Below are 26,218 nucleotides of genomic sequence, written 5' to 3'. Positions count from 1 at the left end.
TTATATAAGGTCCCTAGAGTTGTGAAAACTCATAGAGACTGGAAGTTGAAGGGTGGTTGCCAGTGACTGGGGGAGGGAGGAGGAGGAGTTAGTGTTGAATGGGGATAGAGTTTGGGTCTGGGAAGATAAAGCAGAGCCGGAGATGGATGGTGGTGATAGTTGTACAGAAGTGTGAATGTGCCTAATGCCACAGAACTGTACACTTAAAATGGTGGAAAAGGTCAATTTTATGTATATTTTATTAAAATAAAAAAAATTTGAGGAGAGTTGGCCCAAATAACCTAGTTGACTATTACTAGGAATGGAGGTTGGGAATTCACATTTATATTAAAAAAAATAAACAGGAGACAAGAACAAACCCCCATCCCCCAATTATTGCTATCCATGTGTCAGTACTGTTGCAGGGGTATAACATGGTTGGTCTCCATCCTCCCAAATGGTTCATTTTGATTTTGTTAACCTAGCTATTAAGCTTCCCTGCATTTTACACAAATGAATTTTTATGATATCCTGCTCATAAAGCTACAATGAGGTTTGACCACATTTGAACAATTCTCATCAACTGTTCCATAGTTTTCCAAACCATCCTCACACACTTCTAACCAGCTTGGAGTAACGGCTCATTTTGCACAGATTTCCAAAGCTCTGTGCTTTTTGGTTGTGTGGAAAATTTGGAAGAGGTTTTATTTTTCTCCCTGGCTTAGTCTGCCAAGCCAAAGTCAACAGAGCTAACTTTAACTCTCTACTGTTACATGGCAGCTTCCCAAATGTGTTGACACTTTGGTGGATGAGTCAGGTTACAAAACAGAAGATTTGTGGTAGGTGAAGTGCTACATTTCCAACTCAATCAATTGATCAGCAATTATTTATCCTGTGCTGAGGCAGACATTGTGGGAGATACAAAATACGAACTGCTTGATCAATACATAAATATTCATAGAGTGGCTTCTCTGTGCACAACTCAGTGGCAGTGTTAGAGGGAAGAAGTATCCCAAAACAATACAAAAAGAAGGATTAGGCTAGATTACCATCTATTTGGGGTTTAAGACATTTATATATGGAAATATACCAACAGGACAAAGCTATTGATGCTAAATGTTAAATGAATGACATGGACTGTAAATGGCTTAGCAGTGAGAAAGATTGGCAGGGGAGATGAGATTAGATTTAGATCTCAATGTATGATTAGGATTTTTGCAGGTGAAGGCCAAGGGGTGCATCCAGCTGGCAAAATGACACAAGCACTGGCCGGCAGGCACTCATTATCTTTTTCCTCTTCCATTTCAATGCAGAGTTGCTGAGTGTATGTTGCAGGGACAAATGGTCCAGTGAAGAGGTGTCCAGAGGATGCATGATCTGCCGGGAGAAGGCTACAATCACAGCAGGAAGCCAGCTTTGGTCACAGTGTGTACAGGAAGTGACTGACCCTGTACGAGCAAAGGGTCATTTCTGCAAAGGCACAGACAGAAGCATGGACATGCATGGACAGATTGAGGAGAGGTGAGTGGTTCAGAGTGGCTGGTCTGGGTCTACACCTTTCTGTAGTACAGAACTGGTGGGGGAGGAGGCTGCGGGGTGGGTGGATTATAGAGGAGGGCCTCATATTCTGGTTCAGAAGCCTCCAATGAAAATGTATCATTAAGCAATCAACCAAAACAACAAAGTCCAGGATCATGTCTCTGTAATATCTTGTGACTGCTCTGGGCAGTTTTATTGTGTCTAGAGTCTGGCCCTCGGCGAACTTCAGCTCTTACTCCCCCCATACAACAGAGGATTACTCAGATATTATGGTTTACCATGTCACCGATCTGATAGTAACAGCCACCCAACCAAGGGGGTATGCTACAGATCTATCCTCAATCCCATATTTATAAGTAGAATTACTCATAACTGTGTTATGCTGTATAGATACATTTCTTTAGCAAGTAATGGATGAAATGTGCTAATTACTTTAAGAAAGACTCAGTGTCTAAATATGAAGGAAGTATTAGGAAAGAGAAATTTATGTGCATTTCTAGTGACTTAGAGTTATTTTGCAAACGTTTTTGAGGAGGGACTCTCTGGGTCTAATTCACAGTACTATGTCTTGACAAATAGTGAGTGGGAGGTTGAGGGAGAGAGTGACAAAATAGGGACTTGGCTGTTAGGATGAGCTTCTTCTATCCATAGTATTCTAGGCTGGAGTACAGCAGTGATATCTTGGTTAAGGATTCATCATACAAGCAACATGTTTTATGGAATCACAGAATCCAAGACATGGGACTGTAAAGATTTTCTGGCCCATGCTTGAGCACTTTCTAAAAAGCCTTCTGCTGGATTACTTCTGGGGCTGCCCATTTCAGGCTTTCCCAGTGCAGGCTGAGAGCGAGATTCCCTTTACATTAAGCTGACAAGTGCCTCCTAAGTTTCTCTTCACTGGTGCTGGATTCTGTCCCACAACAGCCCTGGCAGAGACTCCCAGGACCATTGGTAGTCAGAGTTGGAGGCAGCACATATAATGTTGGACAACATTGTCTTTGAGATTAAAAGTCTGTCTATGCATCTGCCCACCCACCCATCCATCCAACAGATGAAGTGAATATCCAATATATGTATGCATTTTGCCAGGTATAAGGACCTAATGGTGGAATAAAACAAAACAAAACAGACCAGACCTCATGAAGCTCACAATCTAGCATAAAATACAGGCATTAATCAAAGAATTATAAAGAAATATAAACTGCTACTACCCTATTGGGCTTGAAGAAGAGGTACATGGAGCCTTGAGGCTACATAAAAGGGCAATTAACTTAAATGGGTAGGTCAGAGTGGTGTCCTGTGCAAGTGTCAGTGAACAACTCAGAAGTTGCTGGAATGTTTGTGTGCACTCTTTTATAGTCATACCACAGTTATGGATGTCCCTAATGGATTTATTTTTGCCATCTGGAGAAGGACATGATTATCCCAGACCATCTATTCTCCTGAAGAGCTAACATGAGGAAACCAAACCAACAGATATGTGTCCTAGAACCTGTAACACCTATACGAAAACTATATTTAAATTCCAAATATTGATAAAATTAAAGAAAGCTCTGGGCTTGGCCATCAGACAATCTTTCTAAAATTGAAATACGTTGTTACTAGCAACAGTGGCAACAATAAGGAAGATTAACAATTATAAAGCGATGCAGCTTCCAGAGCCTTGGACGCACATGGTTTTATTGGTTGAGACCCACACGGCAATCCTGAGAGGTGGTCACCTCCTTCTGCAGAGCCAGGTGCAGGTCCAGACAGATGCAGTGACCTAGTGAAGGCCACGGCCAGAATATGTGGGGACTCACTTCCTTTTCATTCAAGTCTGCTCATCTTTTTGTTGTAGGCACACTTTGTTCAGCCTGTTAATGTCTGCTGCAGGCACCATTAGCCTTATTTTTAAGATTTATTTATTCATTTGAGACAGAAAAAGAGAGAGAGAGAGAGAGAGAAGGAAAGAGAGACAGTGCATAAGTGGAGGTGAGGAGCAGAGAGAGAGGGAGAGACAGAATCTGAAGCAGACTCTGCACTGAGCATGGATGACCAATAGGGTGCTCAATCTCATGACCCTGAGATCATGACTAAGCTGAGACCAACAGCTGGATTCTCAACTGACTGAGCCACCCAGGTGCTCCACCATTAACTACTTTTAACCAGGGATATCCCAGTAATGATTATTATTTACCAATTAAATTATAGGATGCTTCTAGAAATATGACTAGGACTTTATCACAAGACAGGGAAAGAATAAATTCATTAGTAAATATTACTTAGCAGAGAAAGTGTAGGAAGTATAAATAAAGCAAGGGTGAAAGAAGAAGGAAAAAAACATTTTATTTATTTATTTTTTTTTTTAGAGAGAGAAAGCAGGGATGGGGCGGAGGAGCAGAGAGAGAGAGAGAGGGAGAGCGAATCCTAAGCAGGTTCCATGCTCAGCACAGAGCTGAACACAGGGCTCAAACTCACAGCCCTGAGTTTATGATCTGGCCTGAAATCAAGAGTCAGACACTTAACTGACTGAGCCACCCTGGGGGGGGGCCCAAGAAAAAAACATTTGAAAGGGAAGAGTGATCTACTATGTACTCAGTGCTAGGCACTTTCATGTTTCATTTTATCCTCATCATTCACAGAAAATACAGGGGAGAAAAAGAAAAACAAACAAAGCCAGAATAAGAGAGAATACGAGATTGATGAGGCCAGTAAAACAAAGGAAAGCCTTATCCATTCCGTATTTCATAGTGCCTGAGAGAAGACTGCAGTTCTTTAGGGAAGCAAAACTTACCCCAACATAATATTCTAAAAGAAATTTCTCAGGTGGGGCTTCCCACAGGAAACTTCTCATTAATAATGGCTATGATTTATGGGTCACTTAGTATGTCTATATGCATTATCCTATTTAATTCTTATCACAGTCCTATCATAATGGGAATTATTTACCCTATTTTGCAGGTGAGAAAACTATAGCTCAGAGAGTGTAAAAGTGACTTGCCCAGGTCACTCAAACAGTAGGTAAGACATAGGATTACAACTGAAATAATCCAAATGCTTCCAAAGCTATGCTTTTAATCCTGGGCTGGGGATACTGACTGCTATTAGTGGCCAGTGTCTCACTATTTTCAAGGCAGTAGTGAGTTTCATAAGGCTGTTCCCTTGATGAAACTTGAGGGAATAGCCCTAAAATGTACTTCCACAGAATAGCAATTTTGCTTCAGGCAAGGGAAGTGGGTTGGTTCAACATAGCTTTTTTGGTGGCCTAGATATCTTTGCCACTTGGATAAGTCCAGTGACCTCTACAGGTCTCCCCTCTTCCTCAATAAAACAGAAGCAATGCTATTTATTCTTAACTAGTCCCTCAGTTAGGAAAAAACTGAAGTCATGTGAAAGAAGCACTGTCAGCAACTTCGAAGAAAGTACTAATAGAGTCAGAGTCAGAGTCAGAGTCCATAAACCATTTTAAAATATTATTGAATTACAGTTATCCATTTTCCAACTCACTGAAAACAAGTATTTTCTTACTTCAAAAAAAAAAAAAAGATATCAAGCTCACATTTCTGGTGTACTATGGGGAAACATAGTCTTCTGAAGTTGAATCTGTCCATAATAAATAATTAGGCAAGATTTGATAAGAGTGTCCATGGGTTACTTTCAAAGGAAAAATATCAAGACACCTCAATTGTGGACTCACAGGGCAATGTGACACATTGTCAGGCTCATGCCTTGAAGAAAGTACTAGTGTGGGCTAACATCTTTAGGTTCCCTCCTTTCATACTTCATGCTGAGTTTTTTCTTTCTGGACAAAGGAATGAGTGCAGGGTTGGATAGCGTGTGTTTTGGACAGATTGTTGGAACAGGGGACCAAAGAGTATGTCTGTCTCTTCCATGTATGCCAGCTAGCTCAGAATAAGACAGTAGTGAGCTAGGAAGGTTCCAGAATGATGGCAGAATAAAATAAAGATCCTACTGCTCTATACTCCCAGATATGTTGGATAACATACAAGGACATTGGCTTTGAAAAGAAGTAGATAGCTAAATAGATAATATGAAAGCAAGTGAAAATCTCCAGGTACAAAAAATAAAGGAAAAAAAAAACCTGTGCAATAGTTAAGTGCCTAATGCTTCAGTTGTCTAGAGCAAAGAGAAGTATCAGTTATTGTAACCTGAAGTTTATATTTTAATGTCCACATGGGAACAGATGAAGGCTTTGGTCCACATGAAGCCAGAAGGTGGATTTCTGCACAAAGCTGGTATAACCAAATAAAACAGTAGAATAAGGAGAAAAATACATCCTTGGCACAAAGAGGACCAAAGGAATCTTGTCTCTGCTTAGATTCTGAGAACAATGTAAAGGAGTCTACCCTGAGAATCACAATCCCAGTGTCACAAGAGGCTTTTGGATCTAAAACATACAATGCCTCAGATCTTCAAGCTGAGAAATCAATATAAAATTGGTCCTGGAATGGTGCTACTCTCGGATACCTGGCAGAGGAAAATGCGGAACACTCTGGAGAGAAGGTTAGCCACATGGGATCACTTCAGGAAAAGCTCCAAACCACACAACCTCACAGCCAAAAATTACAGAGCACATGAGGAAATGACCCATGATATGCCTGAGTCATTAGATAAAAAACAGGATTAGTACCCCAAGAATTTCAGACATAAGAACAACCAGAGAAGTGTTTAAAATGCTTAAAAGTGGATTTAAACATTTCAAAATGCTCCAAAGACATAAAAGAACCAGAAGAAAGAACATTAAGAAAAGAGAATAGCAAATCAGAAATAGGCCCACATAAAAATGCAAGCAACCATGTGAATATTGCCTCTGAAGGCGGCCAATAGTCAGACACCAGTGAGAAACTCAAGGCTGATTTGGTGGCTGCTCCTAGAGATTTGTAATCAGTGGCAAGGTGAATGCCTTCGATCTGAATTGCTAACCCTTTGTAAATAGTAGCATCCTCTTCCCCAGTGACTCATTCTGTGTCAAAGGCCATACTTCCTGCAGGCCCTGTCATTGTCTGTAGTGCAGAACAATCCTCATACGGAGGGGGGTACTACCCCAGATACCATCATTTGTCGGGAGTTCCCATCTGCCCCTCAGACTGTGAGGAAGATTCCTTTCTGGAGAGGGAAGTTCCAATGACCTTTAGAAACTTCGAGTACTTGCCAAGTTTTCTGTCAGTGAGATTTAAAAGCCATTTACTTTTGCTTATTTTATATTTAATGAGTTGGTTCATGCAAAAATGTATAGAAAAATATAGTTATAATGTTAAAATGGGTGGAAAGGTTAAAATGACAGATTAGACACAGCTAAATGAAGAATTAGTAAACTGGAAGACAGAGCTGAGGAGCTGTTTAGCATGCAGCAGAGTGAAGTACAGAAATGGAAGACAGGAGAGAGGGTAAGAAGCATAGGATAGAATATGAGGACCAGAAGAAGACTAGAGAGAGAACAAAGAGAGGCAATATCTGAAAAGATAACAGCAAGAGACTTCCAGAATTAATGAAATCCTCGGACTCTGGAAGCACAGTAAATTCTGAATGGGGTAAAAGGAAACAAGTCTGCACCAGACACATGGTAATGAAACTACAGAACACTTAGGACAAAGAGATGACCTTGGCAACAACTAGAGGGGAAAAAATACAGAACTTACAAAGGAACAATGCAAGAAATGGTCAACTTCTCAATAGCTCTGGAGGTCAGGAGTGAATGGAATAGTACCAACAAAATGTCAACCTGTATCAGTTGTACTCAGCTAAGCTATTATTCCAGAAAAATGGCAAAATCAAAACACTTTCAGACAAAGTGAGACAACATGAGAAGTTTACTGCTCAACACCTTACATGAAAGACCTGTGAAAGGTATATTTTAAGAAGGAAACTGAACTCCAAAAGAGAGCAGATCAAAGAAGAGGAATTAGTAATTAATATTTACTCAGAGCAAGAGTAATAGGATGGCTGAGATCACAACCAGCTGAAAGCTAGGATTCAGATGCCACAGTGTTCGGGGATAGCCCCATCTCAGATGGTAGTCCCAGAATTGCTCTAAGTTGCAGTAAGCAGCTCAGAAAGCCGATCTCCCGTTCCAACCATCAGTCACAGGCTTCCCAAAGAAGGGATAACTTGCTAAAACACCCCATAAGGCCATACAGCTGAAGAGCTGAGAGCCCACGGTCAGGAGGCACACCTGCTTGCAGCACATGCTAGGTGTGATTTCTTTCTGGAAAGTTTCTGGATCTCTGTAAGCCTAATTTTTAACACCTCTTCATGGGGCTACACTATATCTTATAGATGTATGTGTAAAGATTCTAACACAGTGCCTGACACAAAATAAATACCTGATTAAAAAAAAAAATAACAGTTACTGGGGCACCTGGGTGGCTCAGTGGGTTAGGCCTCTGCCTTTGGCTCAGGTGGTCATCTCAGGGTCCTGGGATGGAGCCCTGCATCCGGCTCTCTGCTCAGCAGGGAGCCTGCTCCCCCTCCCCCTTCTGCCTGCCTCTCTGCCTACTTGTGATCTGTCTGTCAAATAAATAAAATCTTAAAAACAGAACAAAACAAAACAAACCACTAGTTACTATAATTAGTATTAGCATTGTAACCTTTGCTAACTAATTTGTTTAGTAAGTAGCACATACATTTATTTAGATTAATAAAAAAGTTATGTGTCCCTAGATTTACCGAAGAAGAGAAAAATAAACAAGAGCATTAAGATTAAAAGAAATTTCTTGGGCCCCAGGTGCTAAGTACTATACCCTCACCATCACACTGCTCCTGGCCTTTGAGCACCTCAGGCTGCATGATATCTAAGCAGCTTCTCTGTTAGCATCACCACGGCACTGGTTGAATCCAGACTACTGGTTTTCATTAAAACTACAGGGGAGTGGTTGGCGAGTCTCTCTGTGAAACACTGTGTTGACTGCACTTGATTTGGAAGCTCTAGCCTTGTTGGTTTTGTTTTTGAAAACCATGTTCTGCAGTTACCTCTGGCCACAGGAAAAATCAAAATAGAGCAGAGAGAAAAGACAGATCTGCTGCTCCCTTTTCAATGGTTAGGACAAAGCCATGAAACCTACAAGCGTCTTAACATGGGGAGGTAAGGGGAGGCAAAAGAAAGGCCTGGATGACCGACAGCTCTGTGCCAGAGCTGATCACTGTTACAATTCATTAGAAAATGCTCATTTACCTTAGTTTCTAGGTCTACATGTTTTTGCCAATGGCAAAAACAGCAGCTCCCAAAGCACAGACAAGTATCCAAGGAGAAAAGGTACAGAGGGATCTAGTGTCCTGTTGGCAGACACTGGGGAGAACTCTATAGCCGGAATGGAGGGAGAAGTATAAATTCTGGCCTTCCAGTAAAAATGCCAGAGGGGGCACCCTTTCTCTTTGTTATCAACCAAATAAACTGATGTCCAACGCAGAGCCCCCTATGGCCATCTGCTTTCTTCAGTCTTTGCAGAAGTGACTTTGATTCATAATGTTTCCATGCAACACATGTACTGTCTCTCTCTCCTCTTTTACCCTCCCTCTGTCTCAACGTCCCCAAATCAGGATTGAAGGAAATTCTGGGGGCTGAACTGTTACTTTGTTTTGGGCACTTTTGTTTAAAAAGGACTAAGTATTTTTATAATACACTCTGAGTATCTGATCTTACATACTTCTCAAAACTCTCTTATATAGCATTACTCCCATGGCAACAATAGGGAAACTGAGACCCAGAGGGGTTCGGTGACTTGCCCACTTCACCTGCTCTGCTAGTGGGGGCAGAGTCTGCAGGGACCTCTCCAGGACACCTTGCTACCCCTTTCCTAAGATGGGGTTCTGGGTGAGAAAACTGGGGGTGGGGCACCGGGAAACAGCAACATGGGGTATCAAGAAGTTTGGGTTCCTAAGATATTAGCTTTTCCCCTAACCACTTGGGAAATTCTGAGCAAGCACCTAACATCGTTGGACCTCTGTTCCTTCATATGGACTAGACAGTCATTAAGATTTCTGGCCTCTTCACTCTGAGTCTCTAAATGCTTAGGTCTCTGTCCCAGGCAAGGATGGATGAAAAGCTGGGACCCTGGAGGAAGCACGTTCCTAGGTCACCATGGCACCCAGCACCTGATCTATGGCATCCTGGCCATGAGAACTGGTTGATTACAAACAAGCAGATTGTTGGCTGGGAGATCCAGCGGTTTGAGATGCCTGAAGTCAGCCTTTACTATGGTCCTTTTGAATAAGTAGCTACAAAACTGCTAATTGGATTCGGCAAGTTGCTGAGTCACCATCGGGTAAGATCAAGTTGCTCTGCACAGACACCAAGTCCCATCCTGTCAGCAGCTGAGAACATTTCCTTTGTGATGAAAAAGAACCAGAGCGCGCAAAGACGTGCAGTGGATTGGCTTTCACAATTTACGACGCATAATTAAAACCTAACAGACCACGGTTAGAAAGCATCCACCACAACATTATTTTGCCATTTGTCTTGTAATTAAATGTGTCCCATGATTTAGCTCTAACTCGACACAGATCTCTGATGCGGACAGGGGAGAGAAAACACACAGAGCTCAGAGCCCTGATGGATTGGTTATGACATCTTCTTGGAGGAAGAGGGTAGAGAGAAGAAGCTCAAGTGTTTCACATAAATCACTGATCTTTCCTTTCTCAGGATCTTTGCACATCACAATGGAGAGATTAAACGAGTCTGGCCCTTCACAAAACCACCACTGGGCACACGATGGATTTGGGGAAACCCCGCAAAGAGGAGCCAGGGCAGAGCTGGTGGAAGGACTTTTTTTTTTATCTTTCAGAATGGATAGAGTGATAAGTGGGAGGAATTTACCATTATGCCACAGAAAAGAAACGTTTGCTAGAGCACTGGGGCACAACCCGGGGTGGGAGAAATCATTTTTTAATTGAAGAAAGTCAAGACAGAGTCCTTCCCTGTGATATTAATGGCTTACCACGAATGAGCAGCAACTGTGTGGTGCATCTAAGGCCCCACCCCCCTGGGGGGGGCATCGAACAAGGGTGCCAGGAATGGGGGTCCTGGGCTGTGAACAGTCTTCCTGAGGGCATCCCAGGGTGGGGGTACTGCATGTCACCCCAGGCTTCCACCAGGCTCACCCCTCGAGCCAGAAACAGGCAAGGGAGCATTTATTCATCTGCTTTGTAATTTGGAGTTGGCATGAAGGGAGATACTCCACTTTAGAATCTTCAGAAGGATCCATGATTGGAATTAGATTTACTAACTCCCTTTTAAAGGATTTCTCACTGGGATGAACGCTGGGGAAGACAGAAATGAAAGCAGTTCACATAATAGATCATTCTTAAATTTGCTTTGCTTAATAGGAAAAAGGTGTCAGTTGCATGCTGGGAACTGCTGCATTTTTTTTTTTTTTTTAACTCATCCACCATCAAGTGTCCAGGACAGCAGCCCCTGATCCCTGGGCTGGAAGATGCCGTTTGCCTTGTAAGCAAGAGAACGGAAGTCCAAGTCTATTGGCTGAAGTCACTTCATGGGCTACTCTTGGCTTTCCTTCCCAGGGCGACACACCAAAGAGGCTCAACTTCTTCTATGACTTACCCAAATAGTTAAAATCACTGAGGGGGTGTGGGATCCTTTATGGAGCATTGTCTTCCAAAATACCATTTATAAGACAGCGAGTGTCCATACTCTAAACCCAGAAGCAAGGCGGCACAAGGTATTAGAATTCTAGCCTAGCCTCTCAAAGTCCCCCGAACTTAACGTTTATGAAATTGACCTCAGTATGAAAAAGGAAGCCAAAAGTTCTAGGTTTAGTTAATAGGGTGCCTAGCAAAGCAAGATCCAACATGGTGAAGCCAACTTCGATACTGTGAGAATGGGCTGACCAAGAGAGATGCTTAGAGATCAGTTGGAAAGTTGAAAGAGAGGCTCTGAATAGCCGTCTTTTAAATGATCATACCTTCATTCCCAGGCAAAAATAAGAAACTCCTTCCATTCTCTGCCACCAGACCCACACCTTGCCAGCATCCCACCATTCTTCTCTCTTTCTCTCCTGTCCCTCCGCCTCCTGAAGGCTTAACCCCACCAAGGCCATGGACATTCTACGGCCTTCAAATTCTGGGGGGCTTGTCTGACAGTGATGCTTTCTCTCTCTTGGATCTGCCACCCTCTGCTCTCTGGGCCTCCCACTAGTATTTAGAGAAGCTTAAGTCCATCTTGAAGAACTCTCTCGATAGGGCCTTATCTCTGGCTCTCTTTCATTTCTTGCCTCCCATCAGAGCCAATATCTGTGTAAATGCCTCATGTCCTCTTGCTTGACTCACTTTCCAGTGCATTGTAGTCTTGTCTCATCATGAGGGTTGCGGTGCAGAGGTCTGGTGTGTACTGTGTCCCCCATCTGTGGGGCTGGGTCTGCCAGGGAGCTCACATAATCTTCTGATGTGTTCTTCCGGGGTGCCCCACGGGGGGAGCCCTCTGCCTGGGACCTTCCCTCAGGGGAGGGATTAGTGTGAAGGGGAGGAGAGAGGGAGGGCTCCCCTTTTCACAACAGCCGGACCTCAGGATGTCTGCCCGTCCATGGAGGTAGGGAGTGGATTTAAGGGAAGGTCACTTCGGGAGCATGACCGTGGCTATAAACTGAGCTGTATCCTCACATCTCACCATGTCAATATGAACACGGTATTTTGATCTTCACCTGATTCCTGTATCTACTACTTAATGATATCGGTTCAGCGAAGAAGAGGGATGCCATTTATCAGTCCTCCTCAAAATGTCAACAAACCCAATCTGTCATTAATGTTTCAGCCTAAGCACAGACAAGTTAAAGAGCAAAGTAGCAAGGATCCACATAGGCAGCCCTGAATTTGTAGTTGCCAAAGGAGTGAACGAAAAATACTCAGTACTGGCAGGCAGGAGTCAAACCAACTTATTTTTAATCACTGTTTCAGGCTTTGTCAGTGACTAGTCGTGTGTCCAGGAACAAGCTGTTCGACCTCTCTGAGCCTCGGTCATATTATTAAGACAAAATAATACAGTGTATGCAGTCCACTTACTCGGCATGCGTGAATAATCAAGGCTGGTTCTTTTTATTTTCTGTTACTCTTAACCCCCGATTCTTGCCTGTGGCCATGATGCCTCGTGCCTGACCCTCACCATTCTCAGTAAGGAAAAGGGTCAAGTTCTTACAGCACATCAGCCACGAGGGCAGTGATTCCCGAAGCTCTCAAGATGGTTTCCTCTTTACATTCTCTGCCTTTATATGTGGCTGCGCCCTTTGTACCAAACATACTGTTCTTTTCACTAGAAGTGAGTCCCTGAGACATACATTTCTCTCTTTTGCTCAAAATGGGGGAGGGGTTGTTTTCTCTCTTGGTTAGCTATAAGAAAAGCAGCTCCAGAACGCCAGTGGGAAAGGCTTGTGGGGAGAAGGCAAAGCTCTGGGAGGCATGGATTCTGGCACCCATGCTGGGAAGACAGCGGCAGGAGCGGGTAGGAGGGAGCGGGGTGGTGAGGGAGAGAGGGGTCACAGCAGGAGTTTTCTTGAGGGGATGGAACTGGCTTAGGAGGCAGATTCTGAATGAAACTATTTGTCGAAGTCATTTCAGATAAACTCTTGATCTTAAGAAACAGTCCAGGATAAAGTCCAGAATAGTAAAGAAGGGGATGAGCTCAGAATTGGAGAAAATGGAACGTGTAGCCATAGATTTTAAGAACAATCCATCTCCAAATTCAATAACTGAAAAAGAGATGCATCTTAGTAATCTAAAATGGGCTGATAACTCAATATATTTCAGTAATCAATAAGAAAAGGTTATTTCACAACAGAGTGAAGTCTGATAGTCTCTCAAGATCACATGTACAGTTTTGGCAAGTGACTTAACGTCTCTGAGCCTCACTGCAGGGGACACTGGTGGTTGCCTCTCTAGCCTCCATTCGCCTTCCCACATTGTTGAACCGTGCCCAATGATCCCTGCCACCTGTATTCACATCCCAGTGTAAGCCCCTCTCACATCAGACCACACATAGTCCACATACACCTGTGTGACCAAGAGAACATGGCAGACATGACCGTATGGTACTTACTTTCATACCTCACGATAACCCATAAGCAAATCCTACAGGCTGCAGCGTCAAAGCATATCCAGAACTGACCACTTCCCACCACCTCCACCATGACCATCCAAGCCAGCGCCCTCTCTTGTCTGAAGTATGCCAATAGTCTAACTGGTCTCCCTGCTTCACCCCTTGCTTCCTTAGAGCAGCCAAAATAATGCCATTAAAACATTAAGTCACATGATGTCACCTCTGCTTGAAACCTTCTAAAACCTTCTCAGTACATTCATAATTAAAGCCAGTGTCGTTTCCATGGCCCTGTATGACCTGGCCCCCACCATTATTTCTGATTTTATCTCCTGTGATGACCATCACTCTCACTGTTCTAACCTCTCTTGGTCGGTGCCCGCTGTGCCATCTATCCCTCAAACTTAAGGCACCCAACTGCCTTCGGACCTATCTCTCTTCCTTGCTTTTTACCCATAGCACTTGCCACAATCTATAAAATACTACGCATGTTACTCATTTTATTATCTGTCCCCACAGAATATAAATTACGTGTGGACAGTGCTTTCTCTTCCATTTGTTCACCGCTGCAGTCCCTGAGCCTGGCAAACATCAGGGGCTTACTACATAGTAACAGATAGTGACACTGACTACTATTACATGCTAGGCACTGTTTCAGGCACTGCAGGGATGAGGATGAGTAAGACCGGACCCTGTCTTAAGAAAGTGCACCCCATCCCCCCCCCCCACTCCAGCTCCCTCCTGACCAAGCCCCTCATCTCACCAGCCAAATGTGGCTGCAAGTGCGCCAGGCTCTCAAAGGAAAGACCCTGGAGGGTGGCCCACTCGTCACTGAAGCCCCAGGCCTGGGTAGGTGCTCTTTGCAACAAATCCAGGTTTGGAAAAAACTCAGAGTGCTCTGCCATCCTACCTGGCTGGGGGACTCTGAATGGCAGAAGCTCAATGACAGGGGGCCCAGAAGGCTACTGTCTGGATTACACTCCAAGTGCAAATGAATATATGACAACCAGACAAGAATGTGCCACTGTCAACACCTAAATCGGATACAATGGTATGGAAGACAAACGGTGTGTGTGTCTGTGTGTGTGTCTGTGTGTCTGTGTGTCTGTTTCCTCTTCCACACACCATCCATGGACCGCTGTCATTGTTCACCAGGGTGGGCTTTGACTTCTAGAGGAAAGCCTGCCCAGCTTTGGGCTGGTCTCAGCAGTGTACAAAGATAATTATCTGCTGGCTGCCTGGGAAGGTATGGTATCAAATAGATTGCTTTAGTAATTAAAATAATGAAAGGAGTTACCAGGGCTGGAAGATATTTTTTGTCTTTTTAATTGAAGACTCTAAATAAGGGTGGAAATATGAATCGGAGAGGGACGTCCTGATTAATCTGTCTGATACTTACAGGGCGTGCCAGGTGGGGGCTGGCTCCACATCACAGGCCTTTGGGGTTCCTTTCAGCAGTGAACTTTTCTTAGTGCTCTCCTCTGACTCTGTACCATCCAGGGTCACAGAAGGCTCGCTTTGGGATAAAAGGTGGTTGTTAAGGCCCATTGATTTATTTATTCTTTCATTTGCAGCAATGGACATTTTGTGCCTTCCTCAAACAGACTGTTTTATTTTACTGTCTTTGAAAAGAGCTAATAAAGAATCAATTACAAGAGATAACACACAACCAGAAATTGGTATTTATCTATGCGGGATATCTGCTGAAAAATAAAAAGATCATTAAACCACAGGCACACACAATGAAGTGTGCCTACTTAAGACCGCCCACCCCGAATGCGAGTGTGCCCTGGCTCTCAAAGGAAAGGCCCATTCCTCACCAACAGGAGAAAAGGAGCCAAGGATGAAGCCGTAGGCGGCAGCTGTCCCCTCTTCCCAAGAGCTCCAGCCACCACTCCACACTCTGGATTTCCAGGAAATTTCTTTGGAGGCCATTTTCCCCTGAGAATTTGGTGCTACAAAGAACCAGAAAGTAGAACGGGGCTAATAATAACTTCATTGCTGTTCTCGTCCTTATTCAGAAACTCACTTTTATTTATTTATTTTTTTTAATGGCTCTTTTCTAGGAGCCATTAAACCATTTTGTGGATATATCTGTAGATGTTAATTTTGGCATAAAGGTTACAGGTTACGGCACAAACACCATTTCTTTTCCTAGAGTGCCAAATGCTACAGATAAAGTTAATGATGTGACTAGGCTGTGGAGAATGAGACGATCATCACTATTTCCTTTGCCACCAACACTTAATTGCCAAATTGAAATAGACCTTGGTGGGGGTATTTTCTTTATGATTGTCCATTACATTGTATATTTATGTTTTACTGCACTTTTCTGCATGTATGTTGTATTTGTCGATAAAAAGGTAAAGCCGTTTAGCGTGCTGCCTACTAAGAGGCTTCTGGGCGATGGCCTATGGTACTTTCTGTGCTTGAACTAAGGACAGCTTCTGAGCTCTGAGATGCACTGCAGAAGTCCCTGAGTACTTGCCCTATACTCTGGACTTGACTCACATCAGTTCTAAAGCAAAGAAATGGTGGGCTTCCTCCTGCCCACGCCCCTTCCTTATGGAAAGCTTACCAGGATCTAGGAATGAAGGGAGGTTGGTGGGTAGGAGAGCACAGGTTTAGGAATCAGACAGAAGGAGGTTTGCATCTCAGCTCTGCTACTTACTAGCCATGGGACCTGGGGAGGCGGCCCCCCAAAGCCTCTGCTTCCTCATCTTTAAACAGAGACCATCACAGTGCCTGTCTTAGAGAACGGCTGTAATGGGTAATTTGTGAACATACTGGTTCAGTTTGGATGCTGATGGCTGGGGGTGACAAAATTCCCAATTCAAATAGTTTCAAAGAATGCAGAGATGTGTTGGACTAAATCTCTCTTGTTAGGAGTAGGGTAGGTGAGAGGGCTGTCCTATGGTGGTGGCTTTGGTTTGGTTTCCCGCCTTTCCCCCTGCTCCTCTCTCCCACATGTGCCAGCTCCATCCCAGACTTGAACCAACAGGGTCCAGGCTTCTCACACATGGGAAAACATCCTCCCAGAGGTTCTCTCTCAAGTGTGAGGAAATGCTACTAGAAGCTATCAGGGATCTCACACCTTCCCCTTGCACATCACTGTTCCCAGTTGGGTTAGGGCCCAAGCACTCACTGGCTTAGGACTAGGTGGAAGAAATGGAATGACCATCATTCCCTGAGATTAGTTAGTGGACTGCCCTGGAACTGGGGGAGGGGGAAGGAATGGGGGAAAGGTCAATGCTCCAAACTGTAGGGTTGCCATATAATCTATATGGCTAGAAAGATGTTGAGGAGAAACGCAGAATACATTTGTTTTCTGTTTTTTCGAGAGTGAAACGGCTAACGTTAAGGTCAGGATGTTTCCATGAGAATGTTTTCCCAGCCCCCATCCGTCCTCTCTTCTACCTCCTCCAGAGCGTGGTATCTATCCACAGTGATCTCCCTCGCGAAGCCACCCTCAACATGAAAACAATTTCAGCGCACATGAGAGCCTTCAACAATAGCATGAAAAACACGGTTTTGTTCTAAGCCAGGCTTGTTACTGATGAACTGCTACCATGAAACTTTCATTAGGTTATCAGGGAGCAAGGCTTTCACCTTCTAATATTCAAGCTGTTTTGTACAGTTGCAAAGAGACAACAAAACTAGGGGCATTGATTAGGTGCTTCTGTAGATCAATACGAACACTGCAGCCTCTCCGTCACTAAAAGAAAGGTAATGTATGATCTTAGCCTTATCTGTTGCCCAGATGCTTGGGGTCCAAGTCCCCTCAACAGGAACTGTTGATGCAGATTTCAGTCTTAGGGCCGGACAGACGAAAGGAAGGTTCTGTGGTTTCCAGCGTGACAGATCAGTATGAGGGATGAACGTCACCAATTTAAGACTGTCCCATCAAAGGAATTTTAGAGATGTGAAAAACAGAAGTTTCAAAGGGAGATGCGAGGTGCCACTTAACAAGATATTGGAATTCCAAAAGGACTCTGCTCAAGGTTCTCAAGAGGGCTGGGTTATAGGCAGGAGAATCCTCAAAGCTCAAGTAACTAGACAGAACCTACAAGGCAGGACATTGATAATGTTACTGATCTTTTGGATATATATCCTGCTCCTGCTCCATAATCCTTATATACACCCTCAGCCCCACCCCCACACAAACACTTACAAACCTATAGATGACTCATTGGCCAACAGGCAAAAGCATGGTTTCTCTCAGGAGGACTGGGGCCCACTTCTCAGCAAGGCTGTGGACTTCTGCTTTTTTCCACCTACAGCCAATTCCTCCAAAGACTATGTATGACTTCTTCTATTCTATTTAAAGAAACCGTTATGGGATAGGAAGTTTACCTGTTAAGAATATCATTACCAGATTCCTTTTCCTTATTTTTAATACCTGCAAACAGATCCTTTTCTTTGCAGACACGCAAGAAGCATGAGGCCAGTACAGAAGAGGAGGTGGTGGTGAGGGCCAAGGGAGGGTAAGAAAAAGCAAGCAACCAACCAAACAAGCCACCAAACAAAACAACGAAAGAAAAATTCTGCCAGATTAAAAAGAGGAAACTTTGCACAAACAAAAAAGTCTCCAACTCTTCTAAAGGCTTTCCATAGCAAAGTTCTCATTGAAGTTAATGCTTAGAAGATTGCATAGATAACAGGAAAATATAAAATGTGCTTAATAAAAAACAAACTACTAGAGTTCTTGAGAATCGTCATCCTTCTCCCCATCCCTATCCCTTAGACTAACTGACTCGGTTCTTTTGAGGAGACTATGTTTAGAATCACAGGGATAAGAAATCTGGGAAGAGAAGCAATGCAGGAAGAAGGGCCAAAATAAGAGATGGGATGATGATGAAAAGCAACGTTGTGGGAGGGTGAAAACTTGTACCCCAAATTGGATCTGTGAAGAGTGAGGCACCAGCAAACACCCTAGGTGCCCCCCTGCACTGGGAGCATCTTGCTCACAAATAATAAATGAAGATTTGGGAGCAAACAAACCTGGAATTTTAAGTAGACTTTGGGGAAAAAAAGCTGGCTCCAAGATACTCATTAATCTTACAACGGGAAGAGTCAAGCCTGTCTTTCCCCAGGCCGAACCTACCTACACGGAAACTTCCCATCACAAGCAGAATAAAAACATGGAGGCTGATGCTGAGGTCAGACACAGATACCTAGGAAACTTCCCAGGAGCCCGTTGAGCACGGAGGCACCTATCACTAAAGAGAAGTCTCTCAGTGGGGCCAGGCCAGAAACCATTCTGTGGGACGGGCTGTCTGTCTGTCCATATATGGCCATGGTGGTTGTAAGCCGATGGTGGGAGGAGGAGGTCATATGTAGGAGTGGGCGGGGGCGCTGGTGACATGAGTCGGAAGGTGTCAACTCAGCAGTGGTTCTGGCAACAGGTCCCGGAGCGCTAGTCTACAGGAGGGCTACTCCTCACAGGTTGGAGACCAACCACTTGTTCCCCCTGCTCTCATTTCCCACATTACGGGTCTGTGTGTTTAGTGGGGATAAAAGGCAAGCCTCCATGAGGGTTTCTCTCAGCGCAGGTGAGGCATGGTGATGCAGCTCTTTCTTGCAGCAGGTGAGTGTTAAGATACAAGGAAATAATCTCCTCCAGTCCCATCCATGTTGATACCAAAGCTGGGTATTCACCCTTTCTGATGGAGGCATAATACTCCATGGTATATATGGGACTAGAAGAGACTATGTTGAGTGAAGTAAGTCAAGCAGAGAGAGTCGATTATCATATGGTTTTGCTTATTTGTGGAGCATAAGGAATAACACGGAGGACATGGGGAGATGGAGAGAAGGGAGTTGGGGGAAACTGGAGGGGGAGATGAACTGTGGGAGACTGTGGACTCTGAGAAACAACCTGAGGGTTTTGGAGGGGACGGAGGTGGGAGGTTGGGTGAGCCTGGTGGTGGGTATTAAGGAGGGCACATGTTGCATGGAGCACTGGGTGTGGTGCATAAACAATGAATTCTGAAACACGAAAAAGAAATTAAAAAAATAAATAAAAAATTTTTTTTAAAAATCACAAAATTAAAAAGCCTGGCACAAGCTTCTGCTTCTACAGACTGAAGAAATCTCCATCCCTGACTTACTTCATTGGGAAAAACTAAAGTGGCCTCAAAGGTTCCAGCTTCTTTAAAACCCCCAAATGAGGCCCCCATGCCAAGAGTTCCCTCAGTCCTTAGTTTCCACTTAAAGAACTATCCACCACACCCAGTGCTCCATGCAATGTGTGCATAAACAATGAATCTTGGAACACTGAGAAAATAAAATAAAATAAAATAAAATAAAATAAAATAAAATAAAATAAAATAAAGACGGGGCTCCTGGGTGGCTCAGTGGGTTAAAGCCTCTGCCTTCGGCTCAGGTCATGATCCCAGGGCACTGGGATCGAGCCCCGCATCGGGCTCTCTGCTCCGCAGGGAGCCTGCTTCCCCCTCTCTCTCTGCCTGCCTCTCTGTCTGCTTGTGATCTCTGTCTGTCAAATAAATAAAATATTTAAAAAAAATAAAAAATAAAAAAATAAAAATAAAGAGCCATTCACATGTTCACAAGTGGATCTTATCACACCTCAGATGAACAGGTGCTGAAGGGCAGATGTCAAGGCTTCTGGGGCCAAAAGGTACCCGTTCTCTCCCAGTTAATAGCTGGAAGATGCCAGTGTATGTGGGCTCTTTGGCCTGCTTTCCACTCTGGACTACACAATTTGGTGGTTCAAAGCAAGGAGTCTGGGGTCTTTTAAACCCAGGTTCCAGTCCTGCATTTTTAATTTTCTAAGCCTCAATGGCTTCATCTGGGAAATGGGGTAACAGCATCTAGTTAGTAGAGCAGCTGAAAGGACAAAATAATATACTGTAAGTGGTGCATTTAGCAGCGTGGCCAGGATTTACTCCAGAGGCTTGAAGGACTGGGAGATCTGTGTTGAGATCAAGCTCCCCTCGTTTCCTTGGCTCTCAAATGCCATGTGAACATGTGGAAGCATGGGGAGCCCTCCTGGACAAGGATTATAGAAGGAGGACTAGAAGGGGGATTGTTTTTCACCAATATTCCAGGATTCCATCGTGAAAAGTGACGTGGTCAGTATTAGCCTGGGAAGCACATTGTCTGTCTTGCAGACATTTCACACTGAGTTAATCCACCTCCTACGCACGGGCTCTCAGGGACCCTGAGGTCCCGAGGCTACAGTTCCTCTGGCTAAGCAATTTTTAATTTGCTCTAAATGTAAAAAAAACAACACACTGCGTTGGTTTTAATTATTGCCTCCCAAGGAAGGATGGGTCACACGATAGGCCACAGACAGTCCTGACTTGACCAAAGTTGGAAATGGCTGAACTAGAAGTTAGGATTCCTGTTTTCTTGATACATGCAACAACTTGTTTGGATCTCAAGGGCATTAGGCTGAGTGAGACAACCAATCTCAGAAGGTCACACGCTCCAGGATTCCATTTATATAATATTCTTCAAATGACAACATTATAAAGATGGAAAACAGATTAGTGGCTGCTTAGTGGCTGGGGTTGGGGGAGGCGGAGGGAGGACAGTGGAAGGGGGTACCAGGGAGATCTTTCCACAACGGAATCATCCCGTATCAGACAGCAGTGGTGGTCATGCAAATGCACACATACGGTCCACTGACACAGAGCTGTGCACCTGCGTGCACTGTGTCCCACAGCCAACCCACTGCTTTGTTTTGCAGGGATTTATCACACAATTATCATTCAAATAACAGGCCAGTGTCTTCTTTTTCAAAGTTGGAAACCACATGATACAACTCACTGTTAGCATTTTGCCAATTCAGTGGTGGCTAGATCATAAATGATCACCAAATAGGGTCTATATGATGAAATATGTTTCAGCATATCACACACACACACACACACACACACACACACACACACACAGTGTCCCCCCACCCCAAGGTTTCCCAAGGGCTAATATCCTGAGACTCTGCACCTACGGCTGGGTGGATGTCTGCCCTGCCAGGGCTCAGGCTATACATGGGTGGTTAAATATTTTGAATATGACTCCTAGGTCTTACCAGACTTGATTTTGTATCCTACAGAATAAAAACAGCAAGAACAACAACAAAATGAAATAAATGCACAACCCTTTGATGAAAGTTTTATACTTTTAGGAGTCTTGAAACTTGCATTTTTTTTTCTAAATGTAGGGTCTGTGATAAGTATTTCGAATTTAACTGTTGGAAAGAAATCTGTGACTAGCTTCGTGACTTGTAACTAACTCTTCTTGCTGTTACCATATGGTGTTTCCTTTAATAAAAACATTTTGCAGAAATAATGATAAAAAATTACTTTAAGCTTTTATAAAAGTTAGATGTTTCTGGCAATAAAAACACTCCTTATAATGATGTAGATAACTTTGTATCTGGTAAACAGGAAAAACTCTGCTGACCTTGCCATTTTACTTCTAAGTGAAAATGATGCATTCCATTTGTGTCATTCATTCTTGGACACTTCCTGAATCGCTCATCCGTTGACCTCGCTTTAGACTGCAGGGATGTACATTCAAGGCTCCTGTTCTATTCGTGTTTCCTTTAGGATCCCATTTCCTTTGACTGTTTGCAGCAGAGCAACATATTCTGTATCTTCAGAACTCCAAGCCACATTGGGTGTCAGTTCTGATGGGTTTAGCTGCATGGAACAAAAAAAGCTGATCTGGCCGAAATACATTATAAAAATTTCTGGAGGTGTGCAGACCAAAGCAGCTGTCAGTGATGGCATGAGGAATCCAGCCTCTTTCTTTTTTCTGTTCCACCCTCCTTAGCAAGCAGGCTGCTGTCTCTATGTGTGTTCCCTGGTGGTTACAAGATGGCTGCTGCGTCTCCGCTGCAGAGAGATAGATGGGAGCAGCGTCACATGGTAAAAGGCCAAAGGCTGTCCTAAGCACAAAGCCTTTCCGGACACCCCATCTAGAAACTTCTGCTTATTCTTTGGCCATACCTGGGCTGCACAGCCACCTCTAGGCCCAGGATGAGAGACTCACGGAGGAGGTTAGGTCAGCCAACCCATACCACCTGCCACCCACACTCCTGCAGAGAGGAGGAGGGCTAGCCTGTCTTCCTACAGGATCTTCTTCCCAAGTGCCTTCTGTCCCCCTACTGCCTTTAAGGATCCCCAGGAGTGCTTTTGAGTGTATATATGTGAGGTTTTGGTTGCTTAACTTTACCTTTCTAAGAACTAACCTTGTGATCTTCCTTCTTGTGAGCTTGACTGTGTTGCTCATGTACGGGACCTATACATTTTGATTTCATTTCCTTATGTGAGTTCGCGGGGGCAAAGTGAAAGCAGAGTAAGTTTAAATCAATGTCTTCACTCAAAATAATCTGGCTTAGGGTGGAGGGAGGGAGGGTCCAGCTTCAGGTACAAATGGGAATGGTAGGCACAGAAAAGAGATGAGTCAGAGGGAATGCAAAGTATTCCATATTACAGATGCTAAAGCAGTAAATTCGTTTTCTATGTATTTAGCCACCACTCTTATAGAATTCTCCCCTCTGGATTGAAAAATAAGTGTTCTGGCACTTCTGATGGTTTTAAATTTGTAAGAGTTGAATTCATGCTGGTCTATATTTAAAGTTCTGTGGCTACCTCTACAATAAATAGCCAGGGGTACTTAGAATTTTTAAAAAAAAATCCCTTGAGATTAAACTGGAAATATGTTTCTCACTTCTGTTTCAAAACTAACATGATTATTGGGCTTTTTGCATTTTATTATAATCCAAAAAATAATCAGCTGATGTGTCTTGGAATAAATGTGATTTATTTCATCACTTATTCATCAAATGATGAATAAATTAATCATTTATTTCATCATCAATAAATGTGAGATTTCCTCTAAAAGGCCGCTTACCCCACTGGGTTGGTTTTTTTAGAGACAATGGTTATTAAGATCACAATTCTCTCAGTTGTGCAGAGATGCGAATATACCACCTGTGACAGCCAGCCTCTGAGAGGCCCCCAGTGATCCCCATCTCCTGGCATTCACGCCCTATGTGGTCCCCTCCCAGCTGGACCGGGGGCGGTCTGCATGGCCACACACCATGGCAGAAGTGATGATGTGTTACTTCCAAGGGTAGGCTATGCAACGCATCATGGCTCCTGCCTTGCTCTCTCTGGTCACTGCTCATGGAAGCCAGCTGACAAGCTGCCTGTGGAGAAGGCCACATGGCGTGAGCTATGACTTCTGACCAATGGCCAGGGAGGAACCCAGGTCTCCTGGCACAGCCAAGACAGTGAGCCCTAATCAAGCCTTCAGAAGAGAAACCTCCCCTGCCACCCCATCCCCCCACTGGCCTGATACCTTGACTACAATCTCATGACAGACCCAGAGCCAGTATCACCCAGTCAAGACACTCTCTCTCCAGTTCCTAGCCACAAAAACCATGAGAGAATGAAACGTCTGTTGTGTTCAGCCACGCTGTTCGGGGGGTAATTCATTATGGAGCAATAGATAACAATCTACTAACCATCCCTCCTCTGAAAGGTTCAAACAAGCTTTGCAATCATCTTGAGAACAGCCTCCTAGAAGGGGAACATCAATGGCCACTGTGACACACAACCTTCCTTACAGATTTTGAAAGGTCAACATGACACACTTCAGAGCATGGTGTCACAGAAGTCCAGTCCAGTCCCACAGTGTGGGTTCAATAGGTAGGAGGTAGACTCAACTTGCCAAGGAGTGAATTTGGAGGTTTAGGACATTATCTTAACTGACGACAATCATTAATAGTAACAATATTCAGGTTTATAATGACCTTTTAGACTTGGCATTACTCTACGAGTAGGCAAAGAATTCCTGAGAGAACATAGCCAAGGGCATATGGCATCCTATTAATTATAACCACAATTATCACTTAGCACTGATGCTTTACATCATTATTTCATCTAATCCTCACAACCACCCCAGGAGAAATGGAGGCCCAGAGAGGGTAAGGAACTAGAGAGCACAAAGTGAGGGCACCACACTTTGGGCCAGGAGCCTTATTACTGCAAAGACCCATGAGTTTAACCACTGAACTTCCCACATTTTCCTTGGTTCAGCCCACTGATGTGATCTGGTGAGGTACTCACAGAAAGTATACAGTAATGGGAGGAAAACATGGAAATGGCAGTTGACAGAATCAGAGAACTGGGAAGCAGATTACAGTTCTGCTACTTATTAGCTCAGTGAACTTGAGTAAGTTATTTAACCTCTCTGAGTCTTTCAAGGAGAGATAACAATTTTATAATGAATAGCTAGGGGTACAAATAGTAAAAAAAATTGCTTAAGGCTAAACTGAGTATATGTTGCTAGCCTTTGTTTTAAAACTAATAACTAATAATCGTTTTTGTATTTTAATATAATCTATGAAATAACCAGGAGACATGTCTGGGCTTAATCTTCTACAAAGCTGTTTGCTTTATTGGGATGGTCATTTTAGAGGCCAACAGTTGCGAAGAAGAGGAAGAGAAGAATGATCTATCTATAGAAAGATACAGTATCCTCTCCACCTGTCTGTCTGTCCGTCCATCCATCTATCCATCCATCCTTTTATTTATAGAGGAACTCTCTACGTTCTATTACATATCCTCATTTTTTGGTCCGTTTCCCTAGGTAGAAGGTGAGCATAACATCAATACATATATCAAAGGGTTATTACGAAGATTAAATAAGATAGTTTATATAAAGCACTTAAAGTATTATCCAGCCATATTAAGTGCTGCACAAGTGCTCACTGCTGTCATCCTTGTCCTCAGCATCATCACTGTCCTCTCCTTGCTCTTCCTCTAAGGAGAGGGTCCCCAATTCCAGGACCCAGCCTAAGTGTGAAGCTTCAGAGTGTGAGAATGGCACCCACAGAGTTCTGGCTCTCCCTGACGCTCTCCTTGCTTTTTCTCACAGTGCAAAGATCAGAGGCCCAATTCCTCCCTAATTCCAAGACCAGCTCTTTTGCCCTGCCTAGGAGGAGAGCTAGCCACATCTTCTTTTCTCAGGAGAACATGTATTTAGGACCTTAATCCCTTGCCCCCCCCAGTGGTACAATTCTGTGATCTGGGGTATTGGGGGGTGGGGGGTGAAAGAAGTCTCTGAGTCCTCCAGGAAAGGCCTCCTGCTTCAGCCCAGCTTTCCAGAATTCCAAGAAGAATCTGTCAGACGATATTCTCCATTGCTTACAATGTTTAAATCTGCCACTGGAACTCTCCCCTCTGCCCACAACCGGTGTTGGTAATCCCAAACCCCTTAGTTGGAACACCCACTTAGCACTCTTGAATCCAATGGTTATTTCCAACAATAGTGACGATAATGATAATAGCTGGTATTTCTTGCGAACTAGACACTCTATCTATCAATTCATTTACTTCTTACAACTCTAATGAAGAGGCTATTACAATCTCTATTCTCTGTGTGTAGGAAATGAAGCTCAGGAAGGGTACTGATTTCACAGGTTACATGGCAAGTAACTAGGCTAGGAGTAGAACCCGGGTCTCTCTGATCTTCAGAACCAGCAGTCCCCTCTTCTCTGGGGGCCCATCAGTGTATAGCAGTTACGGCCTCTCAGGCTTGATGACACAACACCGAGATAAAACATCACGTTGAAGAGTACAGTGTAGACTCCAAGTCCAGCTCTGGGCTACTAATCTTATA

The 26,218-nt window shown here is 43.8% G+C and overlaps 1 protein-coding gene across 1 annotated transcript in view; it reads right to left on the bottom strand.

Moving 5' to 3' along the window:
* Nucleotides 1–14,953: 14,953 nt before the first annotated feature.
* FARS2 (phenylalanyl-tRNA synthetase 2, mitochondrial) overlaps nucleotides 14,954–26,218 on the bottom strand; it is a gene marked incomplete at its 3' end in the record, with an annotated part of 365,988 nt that continues 354,723 nt past the window's right edge. The window contains exons 7-8 of the mRNA XM_080805960.1: nucleotides 15,379–15,513; nucleotides 14,954–15,074 (exon numbers count right to left, since the gene is read on the bottom strand). Of these exons, the coding sequence (XP_080662086.1) occupies nucleotides 14,954–15,074; nucleotides 15,379–15,513 (256 nt within the window). The remainder of the gene's footprint in view (nucleotides 15,075–15,378; nucleotides 15,514–26,218) is intronic.

The sequence above is a fragment of the Martes martes genome, assembly GCF_963455335.1.
Source record: "Martes martes genome assembly, chromosome: 6".
NCBI lineage: Eukaryota > Metazoa > Chordata > Mammalia > Carnivora > Mustelidae > Martes > Martes martes.
The sequence above is the reverse complement of the archived record's forward strand: the minus strand, read 5'-3'. Positions and strand labels throughout refer to the sequence as shown.